General features: G+C 44.9%; 1 protein-coding gene across 1 annotated transcript in view; it reads right to left on the bottom strand.

The window, feature by feature from the left end:
* RGMA (repulsive guidance molecule BMP co-receptor a) overlaps positions 1 to 11,044 on the bottom strand; it is a 31,429-nt gene extending 20,385 nt beyond the window's left edge. Inside the window, exons 1-2 of the mRNA XM_077828722.1 lie at positions 11,031 to 11,044; positions 1,771 to 1,886 (exon numbers count right to left, since the gene is read on the bottom strand). Coding sequence (XP_077684848.1) covers positions 1,771 to 1,886; positions 11,031 to 11,044 — 130 coding nt within the window. The remainder of the gene's footprint in view (positions 1 to 1,770; positions 1,887 to 11,030) is intronic.
* Positions 11,045 to 11,335: the final 291 nt, after the last annotated feature.

An 11,335-nucleotide genomic window follows, 5' to 3' on the forward strand; every position in this document is an offset into this window, starting at 1 on the left:
TAATATTTCAACGAAGGGGTTTATTTTACTGTATCAGGGAGGTGGATAATTTATTTATTTATTGCATGTGTGAGAGAGACATCTTAGCTTAAGAGATTTAGATAGTGCCAAGGAAATGCACGGGCAATAGAAAAGGGAGAAATGTTATAAAAAATAAAAAAGGGGATTTAACTTTAGGGCTTTTCTTTTTCTTCCCCCCTCCCCCCCCATGAAAAAAAAAGGAGGTAAAGGAACTGGAGAGTTTTGGAAGGAACAAATCTGCCTCTGTGGAGTTGGTTTCCCCTCCCCCAACAAAAACAAGCACTCACCGCTTGAAGGAATTTGCAGCACAGATCTGCCAAAAACATTGTGAAAAACTATGGGGGATTCATTGGAAACAGATGGCGTTTTCAGCTGTAATTCTGAAATTCTCTCCTTTTCTGACACAATACAAACAAACCGGGGTAAGGCGGAGGGTGGCCCTCAAATGTTATCAAACAGAAAGATTAGCAAGAGCTGCAAGTGTATGTCGGTGTGCGGTGCAGGGGGAAGCAGCAATGGGGGGTGCCAGGCTTTGGGAAGGGGGATCAGACCCTTGTGGGGCCATCTGACTTGCTTTTACCCTGTGACCGGGGCAAGATCTTCCAACCCAGCTAAGTGAAGTTTTCTAACTGAACAACGGCCCAGCAGAGGAGGCAGGCAGTGCTAAAAACCCAACCAAGGCCAGGAAGGAATGTGTGGTGACCCCCTCCATCCCAAAGCTGTTTTGTAGGGTGTAGGAGGACTTGTAGCACCTTAGAGACTAACCAATTTATTTGAGCATAAGCTTTCGTGAGCTACAGCTCACTTCATCGGATGCATACTGTGGAAAATACAGAAGATGTTTTTATACACTCAGACCATGAAAAAAATGGGTGTTTATCACTACAAAAGGTTTTCTCTCCCCCCACCCCACTCTCCTGCTGGTATGCATCCGATGAAGTGAGCTGTAGCTAATGAAATCTTATGCTCAAATAAATTGGTTAGTCTCTAAGGTGCCACAAGTCCTCCTTTTCTTTTTGCGAATACAGACTAACACGGCTGTTACTCTGAAATCGGTCGGGTGTGTTACTCCAGTTTTATCACAGTGCAATTCCCTTGAAACAAATGAGGTCCAGCTGCCGTGAGGTAGCAGTGGATCAGGACCATTAATGTGTACGTCTGTGTGTATTTAAACGTCCCTTCACATGGCCAGAGCTTGCATGAGGGCTAAACCTGACTCCCCCATCCCAAATCACAGCTCAAGATTCAATCCCCAGTCACTGCCTTGCTTTTTAAAAGCCCAAGGAACATTTCAGACTTGAAGCCAACTTCTGTTGCTCCCCACTAGCTGGAGGCATGCAACCAGGCAATGGGCACAATCTGGCACTGAGTATAGATTTCCCTGGTCACTTTTTCCTTCTTCCACTGCACACGGCAAACCTAGCCTAGCCTGCGTTTGAGAGGGCAGGAGGGGAGATGTTTTCTGCCTCTTCAGAACAATGCTCTGATTGCATTAGCCACTGTGTAGCCACTCTGATCACCTCCCTCCTGGAGGGACAAGGCAGGTTTGGGTAGGCACCAGCGACAGACAGAATCAGAGATCAAGAAAGAAGAAATGTGGGCTGAAACCTCAGCCCCGCTAGCTTTTAAACATGTGGCGAACTGCTGCAAAGAGAGAGAGAGACAGAGAGGCCCCCGGACAGGGGGTAACTGAATCTGCCAGCAAAGGCTTGGTATGAAAAGTCTTCAACCCAAGGGGCTGTTGCTTACCTGCAGGGAAGATGCAGAGAAAGACAGGGAGGATTTGGAAGAATCCCAGGGCTGTGGATCCTGCCCCTCTCCCCATACCCATCCATCCAGCTCGAGCTTTAACCACTATCCTTTCCCTGGAAGAAGAGTTAAAAAAAAAAAAAAAAAAGAGAGAGAGAGAGAAAGAAAGAAAAATAAAGGGAAAAAAATAAATCAATCGAAAGGAAGGAGAGAAACTGAAAAGAATCCCTCAGACCCCCAGCGAGCGAGTCTGTCTAGCTGGGCAGGGCAGGGAGCCCTAGCTGGCAGGCTCCAGTCGCCTCTGCACTGAAATTACACAGACTTTTTTTCTTCTTCTCTCCCCCCCCGCCCCCCCCCCCGCGCGTACAAAACAGCCAAAACCATCAATCATCCCCACTGCCTTCCAATGTCTACTGAGCTCTTCCCTTCCTCCAGTCAGGAGCCAGCGTCTCCGCCTCCCAGGCCAGGCCGGCTCCTGTTACAGGCCAGCAGCGCACTGAGGCAGGGGGTTGGGAGAAGGAAAGAGGCGGAGGAATTAATTCATTCCATGCACTAGTCTCGAGTAATAACAGAGAGAGAGAGAGAGAGAGAGAGAAGCTGGTTACACTAAAGAACTAACCACAGGAACCCCTAACCCCCAGCAGAACACCCCTCTGGAAAGAGAAACACACCCACATACTGGCTAGGCTGGACAGGCTTCCCTCTGCACTTACAGCGGGACTGACTGTACAAGTGACTGTGCTGGGTCCCGGATTTCGCTCCTGGCCATTTCACAGTTTGGTTCGCAAGTCACCAAAATATTATTATTTTTTTCTAGCCGCCAGCAAGTGCCTGGGATCTGAAAAACCGGCAGGGTTCCCTCTGCTGCCTACCTAGTGAGACAGCCACGCTGAGCACGGACACAGCACTTTGGTTTTCAAAAAGCTGCACAAAGGTTAAGTGGTATAGCCCCCGGAAGGGAAGGAGAAGGATCATTATCTCCCTTGAAGTAAAGGGGAGACTGAGGCATGGAAGTCCAGCTCCTAAATCTCATTGAGGATCTGGGCCTGCGAGCTTACATACCTTAGCCAAGGTCACCCACTGAGTCTATGGCAGAGAAAGAGGACATAGGAGTTTCTGGCTCCCAGCCCTGTGCTCAGTCCACTAAAGGATGCTGTCACCCCTTGTCATTGGCAATGAGCATTCTGCAATCAGAAACCAGCTGACAGTTTGCTGTAGGCGTACGTGTTTCACAACAGAATCCAGCTCTTTCTTCCACAGCTGCATTAACAGGAGTGAAGTAAGCCCGTATGACTCAGAAACACACATGGAGCAGATTTCATAGCTTCATGTCATTAGTCTGATAGATGTTAGAAATGGAAATGCTCTATTAAGTCACTTAGTTGAGCTCCCAACCAATGAAGGATAGATCCTTATCATACATTTACTGGTGTTTTCTCAAGACTAATGTTAACTAGCCAACCAAATACTCTTCCGGAACTTCCATAGGATAACTATACTGCAGCCTAACAGATCTCACTGTCGAGAAGTTGTTGCTGATATTCCGCTTGTCCCTATCTATCTGGGAGAGTTTTACCCATTATACTGATATAGTCATATAGGTCTAGTTGTACCAGCGTAACCCCCATATGGATACTCTTATTCCAGTAAGAGTGATTTTCTTCAGTTTAGTTTATGTCACTTGGGAAGGGGTGGCTAAACCAAAGAAAGTCGCTCTTAAGAGTATCTCTGTAGGAGAAACTAGATTTGTTTAAATTCACTCCTTTGCTTACAGCATAAACACTTTCCTTGAAGCAGGTTCAAACTACATTGAACGAAGGCCACTGTAATTCTGAACGAGAGCATCTGTACAGGGGTTTAATGCACTTTAACTTCACAATTTTAGTTAATTCATCCTAACTTTCCATGCCACTGCAATGCGGATGGGAAGGGTTTTTCCACCGATGCAGGTAATCCACTTCGACCTAGCTGTGTTTACAGTTGGGTTACCTCGACCTAACTACAGCTCACAGAGGGCAACATTTTTCACTGCCCAGAGCGATGTAGCTAGGTTGACCTAAGTTTTAGGTGTAGACCAGGCCTCAGCTTAACAAAAAATCCTGCCTGGGGTGAAGTGTAGAGGCTGCAATAAGATCTCATATTTTGAGAAGCAGATTCATCAAATATCTCCATTTGGCTATTGTGTTAAGTTGTGGGGTTTTGAGTTTCCAGTAATCCAAACAGCTGTGTGGGCTGAAACCATATGTGTAGTTGGTGGTGGTGGTGGGGTGTTACTGCCCCCCCAAACTGCAAGCCTTGGGCAGGCATGGAATTTGCCTCCCTGGGCGCGGCCCTGTTGGCTTGACTGCAGCTGCCCCGCAAATACAGAAGTCAAACTACAGATTTTTATCCAGGCTGTACTAGGAATAAAGGTGAAGGTGATTCTGGGTGGAATCAAAAGAGCGCAGCTGCGAGCGAGGGGCCTTGCCCGCTTGACAAAAGGGCTGCAGCCGGCTGTGAGTTTGAACCAGCGCCATTTCCCTCTGTTCTGATCCTAGAGCCTGCACACTTGGATGCGCACAAAAGTCAATGGGAGGTTTGTGTGCAGAAGGGCTTCAGGATCAGCCTGAGCAGGGAAAGAGATTAAAAACAGACCCACATGAAGCTTCGGCCTTCAGGTCAGTGGCAACTGTGCTGCCAGAAAACAAATATCTGGTTCTACTGACTCCAATTTGCAACTTTCCCCTTTTTCCCCCCCATGGCCCGTGGACACATTTAGGCTCAGCTGCATTAGGTACTGCACGTTTGACTGCTGTTTGTGCACAACTGAAGGCAGCCGCTTTCATTGGTGAAAACTACACATTGGTCTAAACAGACCCAAAATATGGATGTTTCTGAAATTCCACTCTGGAATTTCCACTCCAGTTCCACATTTTGCAAATGACCTCTACCTGTGTAAAAAGAAAAGGAGTTCTTGTGGCACCTTAGAGACTAACCAATTTATTTGAGCATGAGCTTTCGTGAGCTACAGCTCACTTCATGCATCCGATGAAGTGAGCTGTAGCTCACGAAAGCTTATGCTCAAATAAATTGGTTAGTCTCTAAGGTGCCACAAGTCCTCCTTTTCTTTTTGCGAATACAGACTAACACGGCTGTTACTCTGAAACCTCTACCTTTGTAATGAGTTGAACCGAAGACCTGGATCACTAGCATCCCCAAATTGTTTGAAAATTTGGGATCTGAACTTTTTGCCTATGGGAGACAATCTAGGCGTCTAGCCTTTGAAATGAATTGGGAGGCGATACTGACTGCATTTTCCCTTATTTCTTTTCTTCCTAAAGCCTAAATGCTGTCGCAAACAAGGATCTCATGTTTTAGATTGCACCTTTCATCCTAAAGGATCCCTAAGTTTTTTACAAACAACACTTCATCCACCACAGAAATGCAGCCACTGTGAGGTAGAACACAATAATGCTGTACAACAGCTTTGTACAGGGAGCAAAGAGGCATCCTCGATCTAGTGGGCTTCTGGGAGTATGTAGGGTAGTAGAATATTGTGATCCGAACTGGAATTAGAACAGGATGCTAGAGCTAAAACACCCTGGCTCCTGAATAAAAGTGTCCATAGGATTTAAATCAGTGCGAGCAGGCAGGATCTCTGGTTTATGTATCTCATGGAAGACAGGAGGACCTGTGAAATACCACTCATCCTGGTGAGACTCCACCCTGTGTAGCCACAGTGGAGTGAGTTATGGACTAAGTGTTGCCTGACCCTCTAAGGGTCAAATGTATCCCTGATGTAACTCCACTGATTTCCATAGGCTCACAACCAGGATGAACTCAGTGCTAACTCTTTGGTTATTAAAGAAGGATCAGCTAATCAGAGGCTCCTACAATACCAAGGACGGGGCCAAATCTACCCTTGAAGCCAATGACCTGATTCTGCTGCCACTGACACCAATGGAAATAGAACTGGGCCTTACAGGAGCCCAGATTCCCTGTCTTCTCCTAAGTAATCATCCTTCCTATCTACAGAGACCATCCTGTTTCATCTAATTATGTGTGTGTGTACATTACATACACATGCAACTTACAGAGAGGATGGAGAAACCATGGCCAGCTGTACAATCTTAGCCTATGCTGTTCTAAGTTAGACCATGCACTGCCATTGAGTCAATGGGGCTGAGTGACTGAATGAACTGAATAATTAGAACCATTAGGTTTAGCACTGATGCCTCCCCTTACAGCCTTTCCTAATGAATTTATTTGATATCTATAATTATACTGCTAAATAGTAAATATGGGCAATTTTGAAGACTTTCTGCTGCCTGTAGCTAGTGGTTAGACTAGGGGAACTATTCCTGGCTCTCACAAAACCTGACTGTGGCCTCTATCCACCAATCTATCTAACCACTATGAATTTATTTGCCATTCAGTTTAGTATCTAGGCACCTTAAGAAAATAACTTCACTGCTCTATGCCTCAGTTACCTCCTCACAGGGGCTGGGAAACTTAATCAACGGATGTTTGCCAAGTGCTTTGGGAGCCTGGGCTGAAAGTTTTCAGAGCACAATTCTGCTCCCACTGAATCCAATGGCAAAACTCTGATTAACTTCAACGAGTGAAGAAAATTGGGCCCCAAAACAGCAAGTATGATATAATCTTTTGTAACAGTGCATGGTATCATTTCAGTTCATGAACCACCATTTAATATCTAGGGCTGTAAAAGCCTGTAGTTTATAAGCCTGGTATCAGATACTCATGTATTATCTACATTATGCATACATGGACATTTAAACAGCTACTGATGAGAGATTTTTGGAACTTTCTTATCACTTTCCCAGTGTTTCCATGCGATTAGGATGAACCCCAAATGTGTAGCTACCCAATGAAGGTGAATGAAGTTGAGAGAGATGATGTGTGTATGGGCATGTCTCTAAACACACTGAGTGCTGGAGTATTTAGACTAGTGAACAGTTTTGGTGCCAAATATGAATACCATGAATAGTAAAAAACAACCAAGTTATTCATCAATTTCAAAACTGGTTCGAAGGACCATGCAAAAAACTAGAGGGGACAGCACACAGCTCTGAAACAGACATATTTCTCCCATTCCCATTTTGAAGGATCTCCCCATTGGCACAGGGTGACTATAGAGTAGCTCACTGGCTACCCCTTGCTGATTGGCCTTGCTTGTATTGTTGTTACCCCACCTTCCCTGCCTATTTGTTTGGCTGACTTCTTGTGTCTCGTTTTAAATTTAAGCTCTTCGGGACAGGAGCTGCTTTTTACTATATGTTCATATAGAGCCTAACCCAACAGGGCACTGTTCTGGGGGGCCTCTCGGTGCTGCTGCCATACACATAATTCTAATAACAGCCATTGAGCCATGAGGGTTCCCGGGATTACATGTGTTCAGGTTGGCTAGTGTGTTTCACTCATGCTCTGCAGAGAAAGAGCAGCTTTTCCTGACCTTTCCCGCCACAGGAATCTGAATATGAAAGGTGCTTCTACATCATGTAGGGTGGCCAGACAGCAAGTGTGAAAAATAAAGGAGGGGTCTAGTTGCGTATATAAGACAAAGTCCCTAGTATCAGGAGGTCCGGTCACCCTAACAACATGTATTGGGATTTGGTTTATACAACAGAATTCTGATCAATTCCAAAAGCCAATAGAAAAGGGGAGGGAAAGGGGCATTGACTCTTTGGAGAGAAAAAGGATCAATGAAACTCCGGGAAAGATTGACAAGTGATTTTAAAATGAACGTGCAAATCAAGCCAATGCTTGTGCTTTGGAGGATTCCCTTATTTTTTTAAAAAGCCCAGCAACTCTGTATCTTTCTTGCAGCAAGGATCCAAACCTTTAGAGGTTGCAAAACGGTGATTAGATGCAGAACATTGCAGTATTTTTTAAACAAGAACTGTCTGTACCCTACATTTAATTACCGCTACACTGCAGTCTCTCTCAAAATGTGGATGTGTGCAGTGACTCCCATTGGATTAGCATTTAGACCCTTAGACGTTAGGGAGCAGCTTTATATTACTGTGTGTTGTCCTAAGCTCTTGTGGCTGCTGGATAAGTGTCTCAAAATGCTGCTGTGCTAACATGTTTTCCTGCCCTGAAAAGTCTGTGTATAGCAACTAATAGGGAAGGTATTCTATTGCAGGCTTCATTAGTGCATTGGGCATGGTAGTGACAGTATCTTAATGGGGTAGGTCAGGGGAGATGGTATTTGAAAGAGGCTTTGAAGAGAAGCATGCAGGCTGACTATTGCTTAGCAAAGAGGATTCTTCGTTTCAACAGCTGAGTTTCTGGTGCTTGGGCAATCTAAATATACATCTGCTTATATGGATCCTGGACTCAGTAGCCTGTCTCTTTAAAGGGACACTGTTAGGTGTCAGTTTTGGATTATTAAGATTTTATAATGCTACCACCAATAAATAAAATACTTTGCTTGTATACAGTACCTTCCGTCCAAGAATCTCAAAGCCCTCTACAAATCAGTTAAGCTTTTCAAAACCCCATGAGGAGGGTAAAGTTATTTTGGGACAGCTACATGAAGTGATCACCCAAAACAACTAGTGCAAATACAAGGGCTTGTCAATTTCTAATGCAATAATGATCAAGCTAGAGAGGGAGGAGGAATGTTTGAGAAATCCTTCATTCCTACCCGCAAAAGAAAGCAAAATGAGCTGGATATTTTCAATAGAATAAAGCTTGTCACGTCAACTTGTTTGCAGTTGTAACGGTGTCGTATTATAGAGACAAGGTGGGCGAGGTAATATCTTTTATTGGACAAACTTCTCTTGGTGAAAGAGACAAGCTTTCGAGGTTGCACAGAGCTCTTCTTCAGGTCCTGAGTAAGCTCTGTGTAAGCTCAAAAGCTTGTCTCTTTCACCAACAAAAGTTGGTCCAATCAAAGATGTTACTTCACCACCCACCCCCACCTCCCCGTGTGACAGGTGACATTCAACTCCTTCCTCCCCCTAATTTGTTTGCAGCATATTGTGGGGCTGGGCTTGACTCTCACACATCACAGAATATAACCTTTCCTTGTTCTGATGTGTTTAGAAGGTTGGCTGGAATTCTTCTTCTGTATATTTAGTTCTCTGCAGGGAGCTCCGCCTTCATCCCCATCTCCTACCGGAGTAAATCCCAAACAACTTTCCTATTGCATCTATTTCACATCTGAATGAACCTCTAATAAACAACTGGACTAATAGGTGGTCATGTCTGTGAGCAAGTTTCATGACTGTTGGTGAAATGTGCGTGGCTCAACTGAAAATCTGGGTAACTTCTAACTGCCAAAAAATAAACAGAAGGGATCTTCAACCCCCTTTTGACTTTCTGTCAGAACAGAGAGAAATCAATTTAATATAACTGGACATTAATGCTGCCCCTTCTTTCCCAGCTGCTTCTAAAATTGACTTTTGTCTCTAGAAATTGCAAGAGTTTCTACAAATATATTTGTCTAATCTGCCTCTTCCCATCTAAACAGGATGTCTAAGGACCTCTCCTAGATCTCGTCATTAAAAGGTAACAGGCCTTTCTGTGGAACAGCTGGGATGGAAATACCAATTTTTCTGAAGGCTAGATTGTCAATATACTGTGGCTGGAGAAAGTAGAAGGAGTTTAGGAGGGGCACAGAAGCAAGGAGGAGCCTGCTCTTTAAGGTGCCTTCTGACTTTATGTGGAAACACTGTACCTCCCACTTGGGTTGTTGAGTGTGGATTCCTGAAGATGATGCCTAGAAATGTGATCTACCACACCATGCCATTTCTGCTTTCAGTTATGAAATGAAGGACAGTCTAGTAGATGTTGTCACTATGCATTTTTAAAAGCTTTAAAAAACTACCTGAATATCTCCCAGGAAAATAAATCGTTACAAAAAATGAGGCTAGTAAAAATCCCAATGACCCCATCCCTCTGGATTTTCCAAACCCGTTATATTCCCTACAGAGGATGCAGTTGGATGAAGGCTGTATTTTTTGAGCAGGGAATAAGCACATGTGCGCTCTCCCGGGAATAAACAGAACTCGAAGCTCGTTTCTTCCCGCTAGGTGGCGCTGTTTTCCCTAAACAGTTTGCAAAAATAGCCAATTTATGAAATAAATGCAAGCCAACGCTGCCTTAAACCACATGACATAACATCAGCTTACAAGCTCCCATTAAAATCTCAATTTGGGGAAACTGATTCTACCTCTGAGCAACGGCAATATAATTATTCCAACAGGCAAGAATCACATCAAAACAACACCAAACTTTCATCTCTCGCCTAAAAACCACCACCACCACCAGCACCTGTCTTGCAAACACGACATGATTTCCTTGAATACATATAACAACGGGCAAGTCCCTGGATGAAAACAACACTTAAAGAGGATGTTTTGCAACCTCGCTGGTGGTTTTAAAATGTCCTAACTCAAGGCTTTATTCTGCCATCCCGACATTGATTAATGCCTTATTACCCGCTGAAATCAGTGGGACTTTTTGTTGAGTAGGGTGTTACTCAGCACGAGTAACGGTAGCAGAATCTGAGATGAACGCAATGTTTGCTTTAGCCTATATAGCTATCCATCTCTCTCGGTACTTATTTGGCTCTCATACGCATGGTATCTGAGTGCCCGGATAGCTGTCAAACTAGCTTGATCTTGAAAACATTCTGTATTTTTAAATCATAGTAGCTGGGGATAGGAAAACGTATCTACATATCGATCCTTCTGTGTTTTGCAATAAGGATGCCAGCTAAGCCCCGGCAGCAAAACCCCTTCTAAAAAAAAAATGTTTCCATTTTGATCAGTGTTTTGCCATTACGTTCACTTTTTCATTTAGATGGGAATAATTTGGCACAAGGACGCTGCAAGTCCGGGGGCAACCAGAAAATAAAAGAAAGAAAGAAAGGACTCGTCTCTCTCTATCTCTCTACATGCACAGAGCATGCAATGAAGAAAAAGAACCAAAGCACAGAATAAGCATTTACAAATGGATAGAGAAACTCTACAGAGGATCAGAACGGAACGCCACGGACTCTCAGGCAGAAAGAGCACCTGGTTAAGAAGCAAATCAAGAAGCAATTAGGGAGGGGAAGGGCGGAGGGTGGATATCATGCCGGAAAGAGAGTCCAGGTAGCAACCCCAAAGCAGGCTAAGAAGGAAGCAAGCAAAGGTTCACAGGGATTCCTTGGGAGGGGGTGACCCTTTGTTGCAGGGAACAGACCCCAGGGGTTGGTGCCTTTCCCCTCCAATCCACTTTCCCCCAACTTCACCGGCTCTGGTGCTTACCTTATCGGCTGCATCAGCCCCTCCAGCCCGCTGGGGGGGAGGGTGTTAGCGGTAGGGAGGGGCAGGTGGACGCTGGAAGGACCGGGAGGGGGGAGATGGTAGGATTGTCCGCAACAGGGCAACCCCCCCTCCCTTCCCAAAGAGCCCCCCCTGTTGGGTTAAGAGCTCGCCACTCTCTTCAGCAGCAGGACAGGGAGAGCAGCATCTTCCTCTCCAGCTGCATGTCTGCGAGAGACTGGCTGAGCCAGGGCAGGGTGTGAAAGGAAAGTGATTTCCCAAGCAGATCACTCAGCCTGGGAGATAAA

This window comes from Eretmochelys imbricata, chromosome 10 (genome assembly GCF_965152235.1).
Source record: "Eretmochelys imbricata isolate rEreImb1 chromosome 10, rEreImb1.hap1, whole genome shotgun sequence".
NCBI lineage: Eukaryota > Metazoa > Chordata > Testudines > Cheloniidae > Eretmochelys > Eretmochelys imbricata.